General features: G+C 40.7%; 1 protein-coding gene across 9 annotated transcripts in view; it reads right to left on the bottom strand.

Moving 5' to 3' along the window:
• Positions 1–2241: 2241 nt before the first annotated feature.
• Positions 2242–25838, bottom strand: part of NRP1 (neuropilin 1) — a 113266-nt gene continuing 89669 nt past the window's right edge. For 6 of the 9 annotated variants that reach the window (XM_086614485.1, XM_086614494.1, XM_086614491.1 and 3 more), the window contains 8 exons: positions 25123–25267; positions 22060–22164; positions 18999–19058; positions 11693–11830; positions 8325–8599; positions 7729–7822; positions 6086–6145; positions 2242–4831 (listed from right to left, as the gene is read on the bottom strand). In XM_086614485.1, the coding sequence (XP_086470611.1) occupies positions 4542–4831; positions 6086–6145; positions 7729–7822; positions 8325–8599; positions 11693–11830; positions 18999–19058; positions 22060–22164; positions 25123–25267 (1167 nt within the window). In that variant the 3' untranslated portion in view covers positions 2242–4541. The remainder of the gene's footprint in view (positions 4832–6085; positions 6146–7728; positions 7823–8324; positions 8600–11692; positions 11831–18998; positions 19059–22059; positions 22165–25122; positions 25268–25838) is intronic. The other 3 variants (XM_086614486.1, XM_086614487.1, XM_086614489.1) reach the window with 3 other exon arrangements.

The following is a 25838-nucleotide window of genomic DNA, read 5'->3' as shown; positions in this document are numbered from 1 at the left end:
TAGTTCCCTGGGTCTTCTTTTTTCCCCTTTTTAAAGACGAGGGCTATGTTTCCCTTTTTCCAGTCATTGGGAACTTCACCAGATTGCCACGACTTCTGAAATATGATGGATAGTGACTTAGCAGTACCCACAACACCGCTCTCTTGAGGGGGAAAGATTTGATACTTTCTCTTCAAGTGGGAGAAAATCATCAAATATCTGGTAATACATACAATATTTTTCCCAGGAGTAGTAAAATAGCTGAAGTAAAGTGTTTGCTCATGAGCACTCAACCTAGTGACATACTGATAGTATGTGCGTTATTCATATGTGCAACATAAAGAAAGGATTTGACAGACTTTAATATGCAGAGTGCTCAGTATTGAAAAAACAACAAATAGGTAAGTATTGCATAAACCAGGAAATGTTCAATCTAAAGTTTCTGGTCTGCATGCAAATTTCTTGAAGGACTCCCTATCCATGATTGTACATTCCACAGATGAGTTCAGCACTCAACTGAATGCTGAATTAAGCCCAATGGGAAATTTGCCCAATGAGCAGCATTTGCTTCCGTCAGCAACCTGTGCTATGCATTGGGAGACTTGGCCATGGTTGAGTAAGTCCTGATGACTAGAGTGGAAATTTGCAGGAAGCTCATGAGTACAAACCTTACTACTGGAGCAAGGTCTCAGTGGAGCAGCTTGTCAAAAATGACGTTACTCTTCGGTAAAACTCATCCTCCTAAGAGCAAGCCACAGGGCACAATTATGACCTAAGTAGGGTGTGTGGCTTGGGCTTCCCACAGCAGCAAAAAGAATTACAGCCTGTGAGCAGTGGTGGCAGATTTGTCCTCTTGAAGCCATGCTGTTAGGCTGAAAGTTAGGCATATAGTGGGAGTGCCTTCCAGCAGGGAGAATCAGGCAGGCAGAGGATGATTCCCTCCATCCGAAACCACGAACACTGCCACTAAGGTGTCTGTTTGTTGGAGTTGCCTAACAACAAATGTAAACACGATAAAAACATTTTGCTTGTTGGAAGAAGCTAAATAAAACCAGCCATTTAATAAAACCAGTCCGTTTTAGTATAATAAAATACATCAGGTATGGGATATTTTATGAAAATGTTTAATTCAACTGTTTCTTTGGAATGTAGTAGTCATAGTTTGGAAATTTAAGTTACAGTTCAGTTCTATGTGATTTTTTTTTTTATGCTACTCAGTGTCTGAGAATACAAATGTCATTTAAAGTTAAGGCTTCGCTGTTCATTTTGAAACAACATTTTACAAGTGTCATATTGTCATAGAAAATAAAAATTTCTGTAAAAAAAATTTGCACAAAGTTTTATGATGGTACAAAACATGAAGCAATAATATACCAGTAAAATGAAATCATTTTACTACAGAAGATTTTTATAGTTTTTCAATAAAGAAAAAAATATGTTATTTTACACTTTAAAAATTATGAAACAATCTAAAACAATATAAACTGAACATTTTGTAACACTGCCTTTACAAATTAATAACTTTATAAACATATAATTTTTTTAAATATATTTATCAGTGCAAGATACTTTTCCATGTAAAGTTGCAGTATCATTTTTCCTTTATTGAAGGGCAACTTTCATTCTATTACCTTCAGAGAAATCAAATCTTCAGTGCTAGATCCTCATTACCATAGCAAGGTCTGAAGACCACAAAGGAGATATATTTCTTTTTATGTTCACTATTCTTGGTACGTTAAAAGAAGAAAAAAACCACCAACCTCCGGCTTTACTGTTCAAACAGATCAAGACCAAGAGCTGGTCCAGAATCTGTTGAAATCCATGGGAATATTTCAAAAGGTTTGGGGCTTGAAATCCCCAATGGGATTTTCTCTTCAAGGCAATATACGCATGTAACTCAATTCAGGTTAGTGGACTAGAAGTTTTCTCAGCTAAGGAGAGCAGACCCTAACACCTGAATCACATGGTAGTGGTGTGCTGAAAAGTTTTGAAAAATCCATTTTTTCTTTGGGTTAATTAACTAGCTGCTGCGATACCATTATAGTCAAATTACACTCTTGAATACAAATGAAAATTCTACTTCTGCCACAGTGAGTTTGTTACTTGGGACATTTCATGGACTAACCTTTAGGACTAACTTTCAGGCCTTAGGAGCTCTGTCTTTCCTTCCAGAGGACCCAGAGTCTAGAGCCTGGGGAGGTAACTCTTCCAATTTAGGCATCTAAATGGGTGTTTGAATATTCACTATAGTCTCTGCCTTTAGGACTCCTTTGAAGTAGCAACTGTCAGCTGTTTTTTTGACTGAGTCTTCCTTTAATATATTTTCAATTTCCAAACTCATATTTTTACCTCTAGTCTCCCTCCCTTTTCTTCAATTTCTGGGTTACTGGTGGATTTTCTGTTTTATGGTTCATACTGGTGAAATGATATGCTTCCAAACATTTAATTGATAAATGGGGATGGATTCTGTTGCTCTAGCAATTCAAGGCTGAATTAGCCCTTCTTTAGTCCTAGTCCTGGACAGTATGCTTGATTGCTTTACTACAAAAGCAATTTTGGAAGAGACTAACTCAGAAAGTCACAATCACTTCCCTGACTCTACTCAGGGAATCAAGTGAGGAAAAACATGAGTTCAGTACTTTGTAGGATGCTCCTTTCCCCATGTTTGCACTGATTTTATCTGCTGGTTGGTAGATAGTCAGGGGAAGGTTGAAGCTGCCTTCTTCCACTCCCTCCCCAGTCATGGCTGTGCCGTGTGCGGGTCACGGCAGAAACCAGGGGGGCTCCCCTCGCACCTGCACGAGCTGGACCCCTCCAGCCCCTTGCCTCCTCCTATGGACACTTGCAGGAAACACACTCTTGTTTCTTTTTACCCTGTCGGACCAGCTGCATAGGCTGTTGAATATTATTTGTCCAATAACATTTGTCCTAAAATAGTAAAAAATTGCCACATAATTGCCAAATATGTTTCGCTACTCAGCTCACTGAATCTGTCACTATCTGCACTTCTGGTCAAACAGAAACCTCCCGGTATGAAATGCCAATTGGATATAACAGGATGGTAAAAACATGCCCTACATACACTGTGGGATTTTATTCTGCCCTCAGTACCCATGCGTAAGCTCAATTAGCATTGATTAGCATGAAAATACACGTTTACTGAGAGAATAGAACTGTGGGTTCAGGCAGGGGCACGAGGAGGAAAGTTTCTCATTTAAAAGGCAATCTTTTCAGTAAGGGAATCATTTTCCCTAGTGTAATTAACAGGCAAGCTGTTCAGGATAAAAGACATGTTTCCTGACTTCAGGAAAAAAGATACTGTCACTTTATGCTGTTAAGAAGAAACCCAAAGTTCGACTTTGGAGGGTAAAGTTAAGAATTTTCCCTTATTTTTTTAACACAAACTCTAATATAATCCTTTGCCATTACCAGTAAGTTAAAGCTGCAGTTTTCTTTCCTTGGCAATGGCAAATGCTTATGCTATCTACTCAGAGAGAGAAAGAGAGAGAAAGAGAAGAGAAAGGAAGAGAGATTTTACATTTGAAAATACATTCTATATGAAAGAACAATAAAAGGGGATATTGCAGCTTTATACAAAAGGGTCAAGAGACGTGAAGTTGAAATATAGAAAGCAGAACAATCAAGCCAGGTTGTCAAATCTGATTAGCCCTTGCCTTGCTGAGGCTACTTTCTTACACTAAAATATACTTTTCTTTTAGTCCGTGAGCCGTCAGAATATGATTAAAGACAAGGGCATAACTGCAGAGAAGCAGAGCTGTAGTCAATGTTAACACAATGAGAAGCAGTACAAACAAAAAGGCACTTGAGAGGACATACACTAGCCAGTGCCAAGGACTTTTTTGTTTCGTTTTTAGGCAGTACACTCGGTTACCAGTTTTGTCTGATGATGGCACATACTCTTTTATGGAGTTCACAAGCACAAAATTGAGTACAACACTGAAAAACATCAATAAAATTTGACTGTATTGCTTCGTAAACAGAGCTGACACACTATATCAGTACTGATGCAGCAGTACTTTCAAAAACATCCTAACCCTTCTTTGCCTATGCACAACACGAGCAATTATACACAAATACAGGTGCAGGAGTCCACTAAATTGCTGTTACTCCAATATTTTCTGGGCACTGAACTACAGACAGCATGTCCATCCAAAGGACCCCACTGAATACATTTTGTGACAGCATCTTGGATTTTGCACAGGAAAAACAAAATTATTCATTAACGGAAAACAAAAGAGAGGGAGAGAAAGAAAGACAAAAAGAACTATAAGTCAATCATACTTGGTCTCAACACCAGCATTTGATTATTTCAAATAAAACCAACAGAAAAAGCAGACTGTACATGATTCAGATTGTTAACACAGATTGTTGTCCATGTTTGTCCGTTACACACTCATTGAAGCTCCTGAGAAAAGCTTGGCTCAGTGTCATCAATGCACTTTTCAGCCTGTACAGTAAAAGAAGATCAACAGTTCCCCAGCACGACCGAGCTATGTCCTTCCATCCCGATTCTCTGAAACTTCTCCAGTTGCTTTATACCTTCATGCTTCTGAGTATGAATTCTGTGTGTTTAGTTTATCTTTTTTCAGTTTTACACCATCAACCAGTTCAAAATTGTAGTTCTCCAGTGCAGACAAGTTCCTTTCTGACATCCCATTGTGCCAACAGGCACAGTAGAGGACAACTCCACAGATGGCTCCTAAAAGCACCCCAAGTGCACTCATGGCTATGATGGTGATGAGGATTGGATCTAGTGTCTTCAGGACGTTGCCTGGTTTCCTGGAGATGTTATCATCATAGTCCTCTCCTGTATGATATGGAGGCGTAAACCCTAAAATGGAGTAAAGAATTGCAAAATTTTCAGAACCGATTCTAGTTAGAACTTTGTTAAATGAGTTGGAAATTTGGAGGAAGGACATAAAGTTTTTGGCATAAGTTGCTACATAATTTGAAAACCTAGCTTCTTGGAGGTAGTCATATAAGCCGAAAACTGAGATGTGGCCCACATAGTTGTTGATTTTTTTCATACTGGTCTCCAATCCTTGAACCTGCTACATGTTAGTAGAGGTCTGATTCTGCCTTCGATTAAATGAGAGTCTTGGGAATTAATAACCAGACCTTTTGATTACATTTTGTCAACTTACAGTATTGAGCTCAAAAACGTTAATTAAATCTTATTCATCTCAGTGTGAATGTTTATAGCCTTAACACTGTTTGGGAATCTCCAGCTGTTTTGCATCCACCTCTACTTCACTGACTTCAGTATTGAACTTCGAATTAGAAATAGTGACAGAACAGACACAGAAGAGCACTCTGCCTCCTTGTGTAAGATATTCACAGGGTATCACAATGTTTCCCCTCAACTCTTTCAGTTTATGAAAGAGATTTGATAAGCTTGCAAGCTCTGCTAATTGTTGCAGGAAAAGACAAAAAGTCTTTCTGAACAAACCCTGCTTTCACTGAAATCAATGATATTGCTATCCCGTTGACTGTAAGAGAAAGAAATTAAGCTCATTGCCTGAAAAATGCAAGTATATTTTATTATTGGGACAATATGACAATTATGATGCGTTTAATGATCCATTTACAGCTGCCGTCATTGAAAGTGATAATGCTTCGGTAGGCTGGTCATAAAATGACATTTTCAGCCAGGTCTGTGAAACAATTAGCCTGAAGAGTTTTGAGCCTAATTACCTAGACACTGCGCGAATCATAAATTGTAAGATATAACGATAGCTGTTTCTTCATCTGTGAACAAGCCTTCTAGACAACAAAATATTAAGGAGCTATAGCGTGCATGCATATATATGTATTCAATGTAACAAATTACGTATATAAAATTTAGAAGGTTTGAGATAGGTATAAATAATACAAAGTCCGTAAGATTGTATGACATAGAAGAATAAAACTATTACATCCTTCAAATAAAAGTAAGCCTTCTTAGCATCTAATCTAGATAAATCAAAAAACCTTAATAAAATATGCAGTTAGAGAACTAATCTACAAATAAATAAACGGAATACACAAATTCGCATGAAAACACACTTTAAAATTCATTCTCGTTTAACAATAGCACATTTTTTACCTGTTTGATTACTTTCTGGGTCTTCTTCTTCATCTATTTCATTCTCCACATCAGTTGATTCTAATGAAGCAAAGAGAATTGACATTGATTATTAGGGTTACAAACACTGATTGACTATCATGCTGGCAATAATGGTATAGCAGATTTTCCTGTGTCAGAGCATCATTATGTCAGCTTGACAGAACTGTTCATTATGATGGGCTCTGAAAATTAATGGAGAAAAAAGAAAGATTTAAAAACTCCTCTCCGCCCAGTCTTGGCACAGTTTTAGTTATCAGCAGGGGTTTTCCATGCCTGGGAAAGAGAAATCAGTGTGATGAATTAGCATCTCATTCATTGTATTTACAATGTTGGAGCCCAATTCCATAACACTTCATCGGTGTAGATATAATTGCAAGAATAGTTTCGTTGACTTCAACAAGACCACTCGTGTTTGGGTTTCAGATCGAGCGTTTGGCTTTAGCTCCCGCAGGCCAAAATCTTTCCTCAGCATTTGGTTTGAACAATCAAAACATGTGGAGGTAGGAAAGAAGTTACTTTTGTCTCTCATTCTGGAGTCAGGTAAATACCATCACTGTGGTCCCAGCACCTTTCTTGGCACTGAGGACACTGCAGGAGGACCAAGCAGTGTGTCCTGTCTCTCTTTCCTGGTAACTGTCACTCTGGTGGCATATGATGAACCCTGGAAGATGAACTGTGTGATAAAAAGAGACTGCACAGTTTTCTCATCCTTCAGTGTAGCTAAAGTCTGTCATGTTACCCTTGAAAGGATATTAGCTACAAAAGGTGTAGCTACCCTCTATTATTGCTCTCAGTCGTGTTGCCAACTTGTATGGCGTAAGTTTATCTTTCTCGTGCTGAGGGTTCTCAGTCCTACTCCCTCCTTTACATAAAAGTCATTGCTTCATCTCCATCATGAAGGACAGAGTTCAGTTGCTTGTGTTTATTTGTGGTTGCTGCTGCCAAATTACGTGCAGTATGCAATGCACATATGACTGGAATAACTCAAGACCGGCCAGAAATAAAATGGCTCAAATAGCATCTCAGGAATAGTCTGGCTCAGATGTGGAAAAGGCCATGTTCTAACATTACTTTGCATCCCACGTGTCTGCGAGCAGGTGACTACAGCAAACGAGTCACAGCAAACTCAGAACTACAGGACAGCAGAGGACAGAGCAGGGGCCATTTCACCCTGTCTGTGTATCCTGTAAGGCTTTGATATGGCCCTTTAAAATAGAATTCAAGTAGGCTTGTTAGTAAATGATCTAAAAAGAGTGAAGAAATAAAATTGGATTTTGAGCATTAGATAAAACAAGGAAGAGCATAAGGAGGAGACGAGAAATTTACAGAGGGCAGCAATGAATATAGGGAGAGATGTGAGAATGTGAGCATGCTGTGGCCCATGTCAGTAGGATGCCAGTTCTAATCCAAAAGACTGCAGTTGCTGCAGTACTGAGATGACACCAGTGGCACTTACTATGAATAAAGCTATGGGCCAGTTCAGGATGTTTTCAGTGCAAAATTTCCTATTTAGCCAATAATTATCCAACCCTTTCCCTTTGCCACGGATAAAAACAGCTATGAAAACAAAATAAATAATGTTTTGGATGAGATTTCTGCATTTTCTTGCCATTCATACTTACTTCGGCAATCCTCTTGTGCTACATGATTGTCAATTTTAATATCATCCACAGCAATTCCTCCAGTTCCTTTTCCAATTTCTCCCTCAATAACCACCTGGCAAAATAAGATAATGTTCACATTGTTTTCATGTTAACACACAATTGGAACATTCAGGATCTTAATTAGTTGTTAACACACATCTTCACTTGTCATGATGCCACATCTACATGTACTTTGATTGTGGCCTGCCAACCTGCACTGCATGCCTTTATGAACTTATATATGCCAAAGTGAATTTATACAATGTCATAACTTCATTAAAGACTTTTATATCAGCATGAAAACTGTGGCAAGGATGCAGTTTTGTGACAGATGAGAAATGATTTCTAGACTATTTATTTGGCCTTCGATAACAAATTCCTTGTATCACTGTCATCTGAGACATCATGAAATATGTCACTATTATAACTGTCACAGCAACAGCACCTCATCTGTAGGTATAATACCGTCCACGTAAATCCTTCAGTGATATCTTCTGCTATGGTGTATAAAACACAACCTGCAAGGTCTTACTGGCCTGGGCTCTGTCAGTTCAGCGAGGAGCAGCCAAGCTCACCTGATAGTGTTTCACCGACTTGTGAAGAAGAACACGTCCTTCCTTCCAGCAGTTCGCCTGGTGCCCGCTGAGGGTCCACAGCACCTGGTCGTATTCGTCCGGCTTTTGGTACCGCAGTTTGATCTTCAGGGTGCCAACGTGTGCGCCGGACATGTGGTACCAGAAAGTCATGCAGTGGGCAGAGTTCTGCGAGTAAATCACGGGGCTCAGCAGTCGGGCGACTTTCCCTTTCTGGCTTTCGTCAGCTTGCGAATAAATGAAATTGCCATCTCCTACTGTGACAGAAGGACTGCGTTAGGAAGAGCCACCAGCTTTCATATTCTTTCTTTACCTAAGAAGTCCCAACCACCCCTGATCATTTTGCTTCCTTTCCAAGCTGGTGGGTCAAGCCTCACAACTGAGGGAGTTGGAGGGTGTTGGTTTGGGAGCTCTAGGAAAGCTGATGTGCACTAAGGAGTCTATTTCTTCTGGCAGTCTCCTTTGATGTTCATTGGGATGCTTTGTGCCAAGAGTGAACTGTAACAAGATGTTCAATACATGGCACACTGAAGGCATTTTCTTTTGCTCAAGGAAGGAGGCAAAAGCACGTTTGGTGCAACAGCGTATGCTCCATTAGTCAGCGTGCAGCTCTTGAAGAAAGGCAGCCCAAGTTCAGCAGGCTAGACAGAAATCCCTCGGGGTCTGCTCTACACTAATCGTGCAAAGAGCTATTTTTAATCTCTGTTTAAAGTAATCTGTGCTCAAGAAGGAAAGATTAGTATGGGAAGAACACTGGAGGATAAACTACCTTTGAACAGGCATAGTCAGAGATCAGGAACTGAGATCTAAACAGTGCTCCTAAATAGAGTCTGAGTGTTGTCACAAATGGTGCCAGAGTCATTCCCTTGATTTTGGTAAGAAAATATTGGGCTTTGTATATTTGTGAGCCACTTCCTGAAAAAGTAAGATTATGGCTGGTATTTTCTGAAGAGCATGATGCATTTGTACACATGGAAATCTGAATATCTAATACCCTTAACCTGGAAAATTACTTGCTTAATCACACTGGGAGAGAAGCATGTGGGAGTGTGATTAGGTTGGTAACAGAAAATTGCAAAGTAAGATACTGACTATAGAGAAGTGCTTCTGATTTATACCAGCTTGGAATCCATTCCAGTCAGCTTTTGAACAGCTTCTTTGCAGAGAATTGTGGTGGAAAAATACGAAGTTTACTCTGGTGTGTGTAAGAAGAAATTACATGTGTAATGTACTCGTACAAAAGGATGGAGATAGCATTTATTGTCATTGGTATAAAGTGATTTTGGAAGTAGGAAGGAGAAAAGTAATAATAAGATATACTATTTCTCAAATGCTGATAAAAGTATATACATTGCTGTTTATATCAATGCTTACACAAAAGAAAAGTAAAAAGAGGCAAAAAAAATGTTTTATCTGCATTGGTCTTTGCTTGTACATGATACTACTGAATTTCATTTGAAATAATGTATAACTGAGACTTGCTGGATCTTAATGGTATAGCCCTGCACCACTGAAGAAGGGAAGATGAGCATTGTCACTCTGGGAAGTAACATCTCGTCCGGCTTCTTCAGCAGCAGTGCTTGTGCTTATATGTTCTTTCTAACTTTGCTTCTGTGCAGAAGGCACTACATGTGCAAATCTCATCAGTGGTGATAGGGAAATCCAAAGGGAGGAAAAAAGAAAAATAAGCTCAGCATTAGGATGGCTTTCTCAGTTGGAAGACCTAACTCTGGCCAGATTTAATCATAACATGTATAATTTGAAGTGGCATGCAGCATATCCTGCTGTCTTAAAGCAATTTCTGTTGAAGAACACTTCTGTGGAGTTTCTTCAGCTTTATACAAGTGCAGCTGAGAGCAAGATATGCCTGGGAATTGGTCATTGTGGTTCTCCCAATATACAGAGTGGCCTTGCTGTGCAGTGGTGACGCTGAGGGTTTTTTTTTGGGATGGAGGTGCCATTCAGACTGCTCGTGGTCTGCGTTCAGAACCACCCCACTCATTCTGTACCTGCTGGCAGGCAAACGGCAAACCTGGCAGGTGGAGGGGCTCTTAGAGTTGAAGGAAAATTTTGTAAAATATTGAAAGATAGTGCAGTAAGGAGCAAAAGGGGCTGCCTGTAAGTCTTACTGAAGCTGCAGCTAATGGAACAAATAAGTCTTCTGCACTAGCAAGGCCCAGTGGAAACAACAAAATCTCATTTGAAGAATATAATTTCTTCATCTCTTGATTGAAGACAGGTTCAGTCTCTCTATAATCCTTGGTGGCAAAGTGCAGAAAGCTCTCATTTCCAGAATATTATTGCAGTGCTGGGTCAGGAACTCTGTCTTCATTGTCTTAATTAGAGCTTTACTTATGCATGCCTTTTAGATTTTGTCAGTCTCTGGCTAACATAGCTTTTAACCTCCTTTCAATGTCAGATCCTACTGAGCCATTTCACTTTACATCAATTTTTCCACCATTACAGCCTTCATTTCAGCTAACTGCATTTAGTTAATTTGATGCCATTTATTTGTACAATGCCATTTATAGTCAAAGTATTATAAGTTTTTTTTTTCCTGAAACTACTGTACTTGTCTTAAGATTCAATTGAAAGTGTCTCAGAATTTAAAAAGTCCAATTTTGTCTAATTTCCTTGTCATTCTCATTAGGCAAAGGGGTTGCAGAAGTGGGAAGAGGGATTCATCTCAACACATTCGATTAATCTGCACGTATGCAAGAGAGAACACTAAAGCGAGAGGCTGTACAGGTCACACAGCTCCCTCCCTCTGCCACTAGCCAGCAGCATATTTATTGCCTAATTATGCAGAGCCAGGAGTTAGATACTAGAAAACCAAGTAAACCATTTCCCAGGGTGATATTTCTGGAAAGTATGTGTGTGAGCGAAGGGATGGCTATAATTTCCAGCTCCTGCTGGAGAGAAGGAGGGCATGGAAATACATCCATCTGAGAAGTTTTCACTTACAACATCTTTCTGTGGTTGGCAGCCCCTGTAACTACAAACAAGAACACTGCGAGGTTTGCTCATGACTGTATTACTTGGTAAGTGATATTTGCAGAACATTTAGTCATTGAGAATTTTTTCTACCCCAGATGGTGGTTATCCAAAGGTGAGTCAGGAGAAGGAAATATCTTCAATTCTTGACAATAAATGATCTTTATTCCTCAACAGAAAGGACAACTATGGTCAGATGTGACTACATGTAATGGGTTAGGTTGCCTAGAGGGTCATCTTTGTGACTCTACATATTTTAGGTGTAATTCACTCTCCTCTGGTTTGGAAGGCGTGTTGGTATTAAACAGAACCACTTCTTCCCGTGTATAATGGTTAAATCACGAACTCATGATTACCTGTGTGGTCTTGAATTGGCCCAGTTTTGCTGGTCAGGATTGCCCACTTTAAATCCACCTGGTTGTCATGCTCCCAGTGGCACAAAGTCTTTTGAGATCCCCAGCCAAAGGCACAGTTGAAGTTGTATAGTGGCAGCTCTGCAGGGAAAGAGGGAAAAGGAGGGACAAAATGTGATCATTCATTGTACAATTCAGACTCTGTGCTTCAAAACCAAATGCATGCATTTGACCATTAACAGAGCCATTCCTACTTGAAACTGAGAGCCAGAGAAAAAGCAGCCCTGCTGAGAATCAGATGAAGAATGACGACTTCTAGTAAATGATGTGGTTGTTTCTTGTCTCCTTATGACCCATATTTTGGGATTTTTCTTTGTGGTTAGATCGATGCTTCTGATTTGTCCACATGAGCTGATAACTGTGCTGTAACAGATACAACTCAAAAAGAAAGCTCTGGTCTATCTTATCAGATGTATCTGATGGTTGTTAATATCTACTTGTACCATAGATACTGTGCAACGTTTTGCAACAACTCACAGTAAGATTTGGACAAAATTAAGAAAGGGCAGAAACACTAATGGAATGTCCTTGGCAGGAAAGGATTTCTGGTGAAACATATAGTAGGTGGCTTCAGTAAGGAACTTATTTCAGCATCTTCCAGACAGTCGAGTGGGCCCACAAGATGGCAGCATTGAAATGGACAAATTGAGACAGAAAAGGGACAAATGTGGCTGATTGCCAAATCAACTCAAAATAGGCTTCAAAACAAGCTCCACGTAAAAAAAGGGAAGTCTGGTATTATGGTCAGGATGAGATCATATCTTGTTTTCAGCTTCTCTTCAATTTTGCCCAAAGGCTTAATACGTAGTAGCTTATTTTCTTCACTAGAACTTGGAATTTGAATGGAAAGATTATACAAAGATAGCATATAAATCACTTGCATTTCGTATTTTCAGAAGAAGTTTGAAATCTTTTGGGCTTTTGGTTCCTACCCCATTGGTATGAACCTTTACCTCAACTTGAGCAATGACAACTCCCAGTAGAGCAATACCCTTCCCATAGCAATGTGACCAAATCCTGAAGTCTTTTCTCAGGCATGACTCACATCTTATTAAAGGAATAACTTAAGTTTACTTTAATGAGATGCTTTGTGCAAGTATGAACTAAGAACAAAGGACTCTCTGCTCCCATCAATACCAGCTCTGGGGGAAGAATTAGGTTCTTTTGCTTTCTTGCCATTATAAAAAAGAAAAAAAAAAGCCAGGAAAGAGAATGCAAGCCCTAGAATGTGTTTTGTATATTGTGGGAAAATACGGAGAAATATGGTAAGTGTGTTACGACCTGTGGCCGACCAGACTTTTGAGGTGGAGCTCTCCCAGTCTGAAGAGGCAACGACCTCCTCCATATAGTGAGCTGCCCAAGGAAGACTGGAAAAGGTTTGAAGTCACAACCCAGATTTTCATGGAAAGTAGATTAAAATAATCGTTTTATCAACACAGAGGAGGTCTCAGGTGAGAAGGTTGAGAGAGAATGGATATAAAAAGGATTCATCTTCCATTCTCTCCTTGCCTGCTCTGTCCTTGTTTGGCGGGTCCTTGCTCCCAGACACAGCTTTAACACAACTCACTGGATTTCTCCATTGCAGCCATGGTGCCCTCTCCCCTCTAGTCCCTAGAAAATTTCCTTCTGTCAGCAGAGAGGTCTGAGCGTACGGCAGCTCCTGCCCCTCTCCTGCGCCTGTCAGTGCCTTGGCTGTGCTGCAGCATCTCTCCGTACTGAGCCCTCGTTCTTTGCTCCTTCCTTCCATCTGCCCCATCCCGCCTGCCTCCTCCCTCCCTCCGGCTGGCCTCTGGAGGGGTCTGCTCCACATTGTCACGAATACAGCATCCTAACTGGGAACAAATGAATTAAACAGATAATGTTTGGCACAGGAATTCAACGTAGAGAAAACATGTTTCCTGGAGGACTCTAACCCTTTCTAGGAAAGGGGCAGACCGTGGTGAATAATCTCTCTTTGGGCTCAAAATTTCGAAGAAGCAGAACTCGGTCTGTGCCCACTTGGGTGCAGAAAGGCAATCCATTATGTTTCTTACTTCAGTATATGGTGTTTTTTTTTCTAGACAATGGGACCATGATCAAAGACATCTTGCCCAAAAGGGGACATCTGAAAATCAAGGGGAGTTTTTAAAGCAACAGAGTGACATTCAAATGAATAAAGGGTTTTAAGTTTGTGAAAAATAGTCTTTCGTTGTCAGGAAGGCCTAAGGAGAGCTATATTGCATGGCTTTGACATCAGAGCCATGAAACAGAACTTTAGAAAAGGTCTTAGAAAACGTAAAACAAAATTAATCTTATTAATCCCTAAGGATTATATCCTGCAAAGTTAGTGATAGCCTGTGTGGTATTCAAACCACAAGAAAGGAGAACAGTGGTAGGTAGATCACATAAATCTGAAGATATCACACAGCATAGATGAGCGCAGAGGACAAAAAGATTGAAAGGACTGGTATTGTTCAACTCTGAATAAAAATAAATAGCAGAAGACACAGGAGAAGTATGTAAATGGGTGAAGAACTCAGAGAAGGAAGACTACAATATTCTGTTTTCTTCATTTCATAGCCTGAGGACTCTGAGATATCCAGTGAAATTCAATGTGGATCAAAGGAAAAAAATTCTCATATGATGTGAGTGATACTTGCTTCCCTCAAATACTGCTAAGGCTGAACACAATTCAAAGAGAAAGGGACTCTCAAATGGATAAGGAAAATATCTAGAATTTAATTGTTAATTCTAAAGTGCAGGGAATGACAAAAGCCTTTTGCTTCATGGTCTGAAGCCAGCTCTGAACATTAGGATTAGAAGGAGAGTTTCAAAGCAGAGCTAAGTTTCACAGCACCATCTAATAAAGAATTTCTTACACTTTCATTTGAAATATATAGTCCAGGAAATTGGCAAAGGGCCTAAGTCTGATATGCTTTGGCCATGCCTGTGTCCCTTGGCTTTGGTCTCACAGACAGCATGGTATAGCATAAAAATGAACTTCTTTTCCATGCAGACGTTAATGAGAATCCCCTGAAATTGAGCAGGATTTGACCAGTAACCTGCTCTCAGTTAGCAATCTTTTGCTAGATTCCTATTGTCTTCTCAAAACTGATTGTGTTAATACATTCCTTAGGCAATCACAGCAACGAGAGTGAAGGTTAAAGGCAAGGCATTTCAGAGTGCTCTTATTTTATGGGCTCCTTAAACATGCCATCTCTTATTGCCTATTCTTATATCTCTTCCAATGCTTCTGCCAGGGACCCATAAAAAGAAAAAATAGACCTGCTAGCCAATTAATAATAGACACTTGTAGCATCAGGATAGGTTCATTAGTCGTATGGACAATGGATCTGCCCCAGCAAAAGACACACTAGTTCAGCACTTCTATTAAAGTTCCCAGGGGGCTGATACAGTAGCTCACATTAAGCTACAGGCAATCTGTCCTCATCTCTGTCCTTGAACTATAGCTTGGCAGCTCTGCTGGAAGGGAGGAACGTAGGGACGAGTAGCCTTTGGTGGGTTCCCTCTGCAGTGCTGGCCCTTGCCCCTGCTAGGATAATCCTCCTGCCAATAGGTGATTGATCTCGGGGTTTGTGTTTATGGAGAGGATGAAGAAAATCTGCTACTATGTAATCAAATAGCAGCAGCTCAGACGAGAATCGGAGAGGAAGGTGTGGCGAAATCCCATATGCCTTTTTCAAAATGTAGGGTGTGTGATACTGAATTAAAACAGATTTATCCTCCCAAGGAATAGCCAACAGCTGTAATTCTTGACCACATCTTGCTCACAGCTGGAACCATATACTGCACATGAACAAGAAAGTAATTTGAAAATCTAGTTGAGTGAGTTTCTTGCAAGTCCATTAATCTTTCGTGGCCCGCAGACTTTGACATATTTTTATAACTCCTCCAACAAGAGGCAAGAAGGAGCATGATGGTATTAAAGATGCTATGAAAATTCTCTATAGGATGCTCTTGCCAAAGGGTAAATCAACATTAAAACGGGAAATTACAAACATAATTTGGACAACTTCAAAGTAGCATATTGGGTCTGATTTGTATTTGCGTTTCACCTTTTTATACCACTTATGCTGGCAGCACAGAATTACCTTAAATGATAGTAAATGATAATTTAACTGCTTTAATATCCTTTTATTGATGCAAAATTGTCCCATCGTAAATGAGCATCAGACTTATTCTACCTTTAAATGATTTCTTAGCATAGATTTTATCCTCAGGATTTCTTAGTTATATATTTTTCTGAAATAGCTATTGCATATGTAAAAAACAAGATACTTTACTTCTTTAACAGTCTGCTTTACAAAGGACTGAGCTTACATGCTGAGAGAACATAATGTAAACGAACAACTTGCTCTGTATGTAAAGAGCTAAGAGTCAAGCGTTTCAAATAGTCCTTTGGAATTGAAAAAACATGTTTGAAAAGACTATTGGTGAGTCTTAGGACTGAGGCCTGAAAGGTATTTACCTTGACACACAGATTGTTAAAGGCATCTTTTTAGGTTTGAGGAGGAAAGTAGATTCTTTTTTAAAAAAAAATCCAAACCTTTAAACATTTTTAGCAGTTTGAAATAGTGATTCTTTTTTATTGTCTTACTATTCAGTCCCCTTGAAATGAACTGTAAAAGTCTCCTTGATGGAATACCCATTTACACACGGAGGCTTTCCAGCTATTTTCTCTTAACAGTTTCCATAGCGTATGAAAGCTGGTTGGAATAGGATAATCTCAGGCTTTGACACACGCAAGCGTGTTAGTCTGGAATAACAAGATTAGGGGTGTTTGCAGGCTCGACTGCAGGCAGAAGGACAGCAATGCATGGCGTTGGCACCTATTGCAGAAGTACCTGTGCCACGGCAGGTGCTGCTGCTGAGAGGGCTGGTAAACCTCTGTCCTGAGTCACCGTGGCACAAGCTGCTGTGGCCAGCGCTGGCATGGCATAGCTTGTGCAGGGTTACCCACTGGAGCCTGCATCCTGCAACTGATCTGGAACAGCTCTTTGGCTTGGAGTTCACCATTCACCTCAAGGTGTATTAGCATCTTAAGGTAAACCAGCCCTTAGAGGGAATTAAGGCTGAAACTACAGGCTCAGCCTTTGGCATGTTAAATTCATACCTTGTTCAGCTTAAGAACAGTTGAAAGGAGTGGAATGCACTGATCCTCAGCCAGCTGAGGGCCAGGGGGCCCTGAGCAGCTCTGCAGCTTCCAGGCTGGTTCAGACCTCACTATTCATGGCTGTCGCAGCAGACTCTCGCTTGCTGCCTGCGTGGCCCCTTGCTCTAGTGTGCTTCATGGTGCCAGCCAGGTTCAGCCGTGCCCCTTCAGCAGAAGGAAATGCTTACACCACCTTCATGCCAGGAAGGATTCCCCATGTTGAGAGGAATTTCTGTCTGTCCCTTTTTGAGAGTTTTCTGGATGGTTTTCAGAGACGGATTATGAAGCAGCTGGAAACCTTTATGCCTTAAACTGGAGATTCTGGAAACCTTATTCTTATTTATTAGCATCTGACTGATCTCCATCTATGACCTTTGTAATGTGCTGCCATGTGGGAGCCTGGAGTTTGGGATGTGAACTTGTCCCTTATTCCCCGGAAGGAAACGGTTCCTACCAGCACAATGCAGGGAAGTAACATTGGCACGCTCTGAAGGGAACCTCAGAAACTCCTTTAGTAGAGAAAAAACTTGGCTCATCATGGAGTAAGCGAAGGTGGTGCAAGAGGGAAGTAAAGAGAGAAAATGAGGATATCTTAATCTCTGGCAGAAACAGTCAATCTGTTACTGGAGAGTCCCACCCAAGCCAAAGAGATTAAACACAACCTGCAAATGCAACTGGCGCTGGGGAGGAGGGAAGAAAACTGCATGGCACAAAGGCACTTTATGAATAATTTGCAATTTGTTTCAATGCAAGAAGGTAGTTAAAAAAAAAGTAAAGATTCCTTCGTTTCAGAAAATAGAAAGCTAGAAGATCATTTCAGACATCAAAATTAAAATGCTTTACTCTAAAACCACTGCACATCATCCTTTCTTCCTTTCCAGTCCTCATCCCTTCCCCACCGGTGGGATCGCCAGCAGGCCCCCAGCCCTCAGCTCTGCTGGCTGTGGTTGCAGATGTGGCCCACCACGGTGGGCCAGCCTGCCCTTGTGCTTCTCACTGCACCAGTACTTCACTACCTCCCTCTGCTCATAAAGCAGGGCAGAGCTAGAAATAATGCACGCTGACTAAGTCAACCGAATGACCCTGGAGACAAATTTTGAGGGGAGTAAAAGCATTCACCTCTGCAAGATCAGAACAGAGTGAGAATGACATCTGAGATAAGTTAGTTCTTAATCAGGTCGACACCATCAGTGTCCTTCAGGAAAGTTTTGCGTTATTAGTCCCTTTCTTTTACTTGAAGCAAGAGCGGGTTGTGTCACGTGGCTGAGGAAACAATGATAAACACTTCCCCACCCTGTTAATAAATCACTTGCAAGACTGTGCCTGACTGCGCTTTAATGGAGGAAATGGGAGTAACTGAAAACTGACCTCTTTACCGCTCCACAGTTATTAAGGGAAAGGATTTTAAACTAGTGCTCATAGTTTTTGGAGTTTGGGTTTTCTGCCCAAATCTATCCTCTCCCCTACTCCCAGTAAATTGCACAGGATATTAAAAAATGGTATGAAAGCTGTGGAAGCAGCAAACTAAGGATTTTAAAAGCTGCCAGTTATTGTATCGATTAAGTAAAAAGGACCTGCTGCCAGTCACGACTTGTTATTCCCTTTTCAAGTTCATGGTAGCAGTTTATGTAACCCCATTTTGAGAAAACTTGCTAGAAAACAATATTGTAAAACTGCCAGCTCCCTGGTGGAGAGAACTGGCAAACTTTACTCGTCTTAGTTTTGTGAAACCAGGGATATAAATAGTGAGTGGGCCTGTGTGGCTCTGGTTTTGTTTTCCCGGAGTTTGCAGACACACTTTGTGTCACTGACATGCCACATTCAAACAGTGCACTGTGTGATTAAGTTAGTTTAATTTTGTCAGCATTTGGCATTTGCTGATGCAGAAGGAAATCTTATTCTCTGCTGTGTCTACATGTGGATGAGAGGAATAAAATATTTACTGTACAGAGCTGAGAGACCAGATGCTTCTTTACTTCAGAGGCTTTTAGGGAATGGGAAGTCAGGAAGTGCTGCAATTCATTATTTTGTCTCTGGCATGAAATTTGGGTATGGAATTTATTATGTTTTTAATAAGAAAAAAATATTTTTTTTTACCTGGTTGTAATGTATTGTCTATTACTGTTGGCTTTTCTGTATTCAGCACTGTAGTACCACCTGGAAAAGAAATTATGCATATCATGAGACATGGGACACAACAAAGAACACAGCGGTCATTAGGAATGTCCTCTATATAAATCTGAAATATTACTATTTTTATTAGACATGTAGGTAACTGAGTATGTGAGCTTAAGCATGAAAATATGACCTTAAAGATCTGGTTTCCTTTATCAAAAAAGAAAACAAGAACTTATCATTAAATAAAGCTGTATATCTTTGAAGTCCTTTCAAACACCAACTAATCAGTCCTCACCATGTCCCCGTGGCTGTCCTTGTTTTACGGACACTGATTTGCTCCAAATTGCATGAGTAGTCAGTGACTGATCTCCATAGCACCTCCTAACAGTCACCAGTTTGTACATTCACCCATGAAATTGTTTCTCACATCAGGAACATGAGGTCCTCCAGTCCCTGCCATGCTGAGTCTTCCCTGTGTGTTGTTTCATGGCTCTGTTGTGAGATAGCTCCCGCGAGAGGTGTATGGGAATTACCTTACTCTAGGCTATAGTTTAAGGCAGCTTTCACTTCTATCTCAAAGAACGGAATTAGAGACTTCCCCTTTGTCTTCTTCAAGAAGATGAACAAGAGGTGAGTGGGGTCATGGCCCTCTCCTAAGCTCACTAATTGATATTTTTAAAATACTTGACTTTTTAAAGCAAGCCTCATATTGATAAAGGAAACAAAAAGTAAATTAACACAATTATAAATGCACAGCAGGGTGCTGATTACTAGTCAATGGCTTTTCTTTTCTCCAGCAAGCAAGTGCTTAAAGCATTATAGAAAGGATGACTATGATGACTTCCAACGAGAATGAATGCCCAAGCTATATCAGCTTTATGTTTGTGAGAATGATGTGATGGGAAATGCTATAAGCCACGCAAATAGAGTGACTCTGTATGGGGTCCAAAAATAGAGCAGGAAGGAATGTGGCCTACAGCACAATTACAGTTAATTGCCAGGGAGACTTCATTGCCATACTCACATATGTGCAAGTGCTATCAGGGAAGTGACTCTTAACAGTCGTACCGTGAGAAGGCGGGTGCCACGCTTGCATGGGAAGTGGGTAAAAGAGGGCGAGGCACTGATGAAATCCCCTCTGCGCTGCCCTGCCATCATTAATGGGCCACGAGATTTACATACTTTCCTTCTATGCATTTCAGAGGAAGAAAAGAATGTTTACAATGAAATTATTGGTAAAATCCCTTCTGTGCATTTTAGCGTTATAGGTAACATCATAGGTACAATGCAGTGTTTCTACAGTGTCCAGAATAACTGGGCATGCACTGCTCAGGGTTTCTAGGTGGTATAGTAATAAATTATACTAAAGCGTCTGCACTTTTGTAGAAGAACAATGGAGTAATTTTCAATTTTAGTACTGAAATAGGTTCAGTTCCTCTTTGAGGTGGTGCTCGGGAAGGCTGGTGGTTGTTCCCTTGTCTTAGGGATTACAAACTGCTCTGTAAGCACAACCCGCAAAAATTGCCAGAGGAAGTTTCTTCTGCTCGATAAGCTTTCCCTAAGGGACATATGGGATGCAGTCCTGAGCTCCCTGAAGTGCAGAGGCTATAAGTGAACAGGGAAGATGCCTGGAGAGATCTGTCTCCTTCCCCTCACACAACCTCCATTTCTGTGGAATACGTCTCTACCTATTCGGCTTTGCAAGCCAGCCCTCAGCATAGGGTTTTGCAAGAAGTCTGAGTGTTTCCTGACCTGGGTCTTTCCTTTCAGAAAAACAAATACATTACAATGTTTAGTAACATTGAAAGCTTTCTGAACTACCTTAACACAATACAGACTATTTTATCAGACTCCCTGCATGACTGTTTTCAAAAAGAATAAGATTCATCTGGGCCGCTGATCTGAAAAGCAGTGACAGTGACTGTGCAGTGTCTTTTCCACTCAAGAATAGTTTTTTCAATTTAGGATTTGCAACATACATTTACAGGAGATATTGGCAAAGCTCAGAAAGGGTTTGATGCTGAAACTGCACTTTCGTTTGTATCTGCTGTTGGATGTTCTACTTGACTGCTTCCAAAAAGACAACCTCTTACCTAAGGTTTCCCAATGTCCTCTTGGACACCTATTGCCAAATTTTAATGCTATTTTATATCATGGATATAAGAAGCAATAAACATTTATTAGATAAGCACACCAGGGAGCAGAGATGAAATAACTTGTGTCGCTGTGTCCAAAAATAAGCTCGATTACTGTAGATGTATAGATCTGCTACAGGAAGATCTCATCAAACAGGCCCAGAGCTTTGTGGAGCAAGTGACCTCCAAGAAGAGATCAAAAACGTAGTGGTGCAGTGTCAGCTCTCTCAGAAGGACAGTGGTTCTGTGCAAAAGTGGGAGAAAATGAAGACTAGCAAGCTTTCTCCATTTCAGATGCAGACTATGTTATGTCTCTTCCTCCTATTTTTCTGCTAGTGATGGCAGCTTGGAGAACATCAGTCCCTCTGTGACTGTAGGGCAGTGTTTGTGGGGAAGCTCGTGAAAATATTTCTGGTGGCCTATGTGCGAGTATGTTTTGATGAAACAAATCTGCTTTGTTTTTGTCTGGGAAAGGTTTGAGGCTGAGATTCGAATCCTCTACTGAATTTTAGGTATGGAAGCGCATATGTATCTCGAACTTTAACAATATTTTGAGTTCTTCAATCTCAGACAATAAACCTTAAAAGGTTTGTCCAGCTTTTTTGTTAATGAGAGAAAGTTTGATTAGGACATTTGATTATACACAATTCCTGCTCAAAAAAAATGGCCCTATCTTCCAGCCAGTCGCTATTATTTGCTTCAAAAATTACATAGCTGAGAAAACAATCAAAAGTATTGTCATATGTAAAAGGCAGATGCCTATGTTTTGACAGCACTGACAATACGAACTGCATACCAATGTCCATTTATGTTGAGTGATTAAGTCAGTGCAAACGTTTAGCTGGTAACTGGTGATGGATATGAGCTACAGTGAAGCTGCAATGGAATGAGGATGGTTTCTGCACCTGTCAGTTGGTAGTCATCACCTGTGCCACTGTGACAGTTTGCCTGGTCATCATCACACTCATCCACGGGTTTGCCTTCAGAAACAGTAGGGACAGCGGTAGGAGCTGAAACAAAACCCAATCGTTGAGTTAAAACGTGTGCTGGAGAATCAGCATGCAATTGGCAGTAACGTTTTGATGAGCACTGTATGCTGTCTTCATGGGCTGTATCTGAGGAAAGGAGCAACTCTACTTTGCAGGTTAGTTAGTATCTCTTTGAAAGGGGATGTATCTGTTCTGCCTCCATGCGCCAAGGCTGTGTACTCTGCTGTATCTGAGCCCAAGGACTGAGTGGAGCTGGGCAGCAAAGCCCCCAGCTGTCTGTTCACTGGCTGATGAGTGTTTGTTGTTTCTACCAACAAAGAGTGAAATCCTGGCAAAGCAGAACGGGAGGCTTGGGGAGGGGTAGAAATCCCATCATTTTATTGCAGGCCAAAGTGCCTGTGAGTGGACCTGTACAGAGGAGCCAGAGAGGTGCATGCTCAAGGTGACGATTCTCCAGCACCCACCACGTTGCTGAAGAATCCTCTCTGCAGAGCACATGTAAGAGAGGAAATGTCTGAGCAGAGTCCTGGTAACAGTGGCAGGAAGGCAGTGTGATGTAGAATCACTTTGTGCTCAATGAGGAGATCTGGAAGGAGTTTCTTTTGTTTTTGTTGAAGTTATAAATAAGACATCAGTGATGTCAGTTATCCCTCCTGGCCACCTGCCTGCTTCTCATTGATGATGACTTTCTGGTAGCTGCTGCATAACCAGTAAAAGTCTGACCTTTGTTATTACAGTTAAAAGCTTGATATTTGTGCAAGGTATCAGAAAATATATCTATACCTCAGTATCTGCAAAACATACCACATCTGGAAAATCAGAATACAGATACTTGGTGTTATGTTTAGGTTTATGTTTTTTGCTGCAAGCATAGTTCCCTGGCTTAAGATAACCACCCTGGGAATGCAATCCAGGCTTTTGTCTGTTCTCACCTACTGTTATTTTCATTAACAATGATTTACTCTCGTTATAAGCTATGCAATAATGCATCCCCTCCTTGGATTCTTCTTTGCTCTTCTACTGCCCCCAGAGCCTGCTGGCCACATAAGATCTTATGCACTGACATCTTGGTCTGAAAACGTCAGAAGGTATGGTAGTTTCTGAAGTAGCTATATTCTAGCATGAAAAATGGCTCTTCAGGACCCCAACCTTTGCTTTACAGGTACAATCTAGCCCTAGTTAAAGAAACAGTTCTGTATCTATTATGAATTATGCAGAGACTCTGTTCCCCACATCTCTTGAAAAACCCCTCTGGGAGCTCCCTGTAGCTTACTACATCGAGTTAAGTTTCTTATCTTGGTCTTCGTGCCCCTGTATAGCCTCAAGCTTGCCTACATTTCTGCCATCATTTCATATAAGCCCCCTAGGATGCTTTGAGCACACAAAGCTTCCCCTTGCTCATTACTGCTGGAGAGCTGATTTTTACTCCTGTCTGTGCCTACCTCCATGCTTCTTTTCTCATCTCAACTCCTTTCCTGCTCAGTAAATCTCAAGTGACTTGTCTTCATTCAACTCCTTCCTTAAGATACAGTTATACAACAAAGTTTTCTTACTATGCTTCTCTCACAGATAAATGGGAATTGACCTCACCTGTCTATGGGTGACCTACAGTTGAGCACCCTTCAAAAGTACAACATAGCAGGAAGACAAATGCAAGTAGATGTGTCCCAGGGAAAAACTATACTTGCTGCTGCAGTTTGTCTAAAAGCAAAGGTGTTTTGTCTGGTCAGCCTCCTTTTTTGGCTCCTCCATCTCACTGAGCAATGTGTCCTGTAAGGTGGTCCACAGACTTCGTGACGCCTAGGCGGCTACAGGGGCCCTGTGGCTGAAGGACTTGGCCCACAGGTTGGGAGTTTACATAAGGCAGGTGCTGAGTTTTCTTTTTTTTGAGCAAGTAGCACAATAGTCTGCAGGAACTAAGTATTCCCACAGGAAATGAGGACTTCCTGCAGGAACTAAGGAATATTTCCAACCTCCCCACTTTCTGGGCCAAGTAAAAAGCACACTTATTCAATCTGGCTTTCCCCAAAAAACAACACAGAACTTTTCAGTTCTCACAACTAATGCCTCCCACTCTTCTGCCTTGGGGGAGAAATGGTGAGAAAGAAATGGAGGCAGAGCAGTTGGTTCCATTCATCTTGCGAGCCTGTTCAGCTACTTCTACACAAAGTATCATATGAAACCCTGAAAAACATGCTTTGTTGTTCTGTGTATTGTTAAGCTGTGTGGTTTATAAGCCGGGCCACTACACCATCATCCAACAGATAACATCATGAAATTCATGTAGTGTTATCTGTAGTTATCTATGAAGTAAAATAATTCTTGTTTATAGAACAAGAATCAAAGCATGATGATGATACTTCATGTCACAGTCCAAGGATAAATGTCTAAACTTTGCTTCTCTTGGTCTTTTATCTCCTACATACTCTTGCAAAATTAAAGCTTATTATGGAACAAAGAGGCCCTCTCTGCCCCCCAAGAAGGAACTGCACAGAGCCTGTCCCACCAAGTACTCATTGCCCACCATAGTGTCTGGTGTGACTTGCACGTCCTTTGAAGGAGCAAGGGACATAATTGATATATTTAGTGCAAAGCTCCCTCTGCATTTTCAGAAAACATCTCTTCCAGGTTTGCATCGTGGTAACATAAAATATAAGTTCCTGTCTTTATTCTCACCTAATGGCTCTATGCTTCTCAGAAGTATAATCATAAGTTTGCTTAAGGGAACAGAAAACCATGTGGACAATATCAGTGTGATTCAACAAAGGAATGGGAGAAAGAACAATATTTGTGCCTTGGGCATATTCAAATGTCTGCAGAGAAGGAATTGATTAGGCCAAGAAACAGCACTAATGGCAATCACAGAAGCAAGAGTCTTATGTGCCGCCTGTACAGACACAGCAGTGTTCAGCAGTAGTCCAAGTGGAGAATGTATTTATGAAAATAATAAAGTGCATTCATCTCTAGCGGAGCAATTACCTTCAAGTTCACAGCCCAGCAGCTCCATTCGCAGCCCCAGCCCTCCGTGTGTGGCTCTTTCAGGGTAGACGCGGATGAATCTCGTCGATAGAGGTTCAAAAGTCCGCAGTTCAGGCGTGTCATAGTTGGTGTTGCCTTCAAAAGTCTGCAAAGCATGACAAATGCTACTTGTTAGAAAAAAAAAGCTACTTTTAACACTCATCTTTCTCCCTTCATCCTGTAGTCTTTGAATTAGGGAAGCAGTAGGCCAGATTCTAACAGCTTAATAAGTGTCAGGCATTCCTGTCCTAAATGAGAATGGAAAATACATAGTTAAAGCTTCTCAGAAAAGTAATGCATTTCATTTTTCATAAACTCAGTAGCAACCAATCCATCAGGGTCATAACAAGAGCCGAGTGTTTAATGAGACATGTTTTTAAATGACACTCTGATCTGGGGTTTAACTGGGTGACATTTTCAACACTTCTCAAGGAAAAAAAAATGGCTGAGGTGAAGATCCTGTCACCTTTTAAGTGGTTACAATAATAATCCAACTATTCAAGAGCAAATTTCAATCTGATTTCCCCCAGTGACAGAGTTTCACAAGTTGTAGTTATTTCAAAAGGCATAAATTAAACTCCAGGAACAGTAGCTGCAAGAGTTCTTCTAGTGAGCCTGCTATTGAATAAGAATAAAAAGAAAGAAAGAAAGAAAGAAAGAAGAAAGCTGCTTCCTGA

This window comes from Tauraco erythrolophus, chromosome 7, assembly GCF_009769465.1.
Source record: "Tauraco erythrolophus isolate bTauEry1 chromosome 7, bTauEry1.pri, whole genome shotgun sequence".
NCBI lineage: Eukaryota > Metazoa > Chordata > Aves > Musophagiformes > Musophagidae > Tauraco > Tauraco erythrolophus.
Note: the sequence above shows the minus strand (reverse complement) of the source record. Positions and strands in the feature narration are given on the sequence as shown.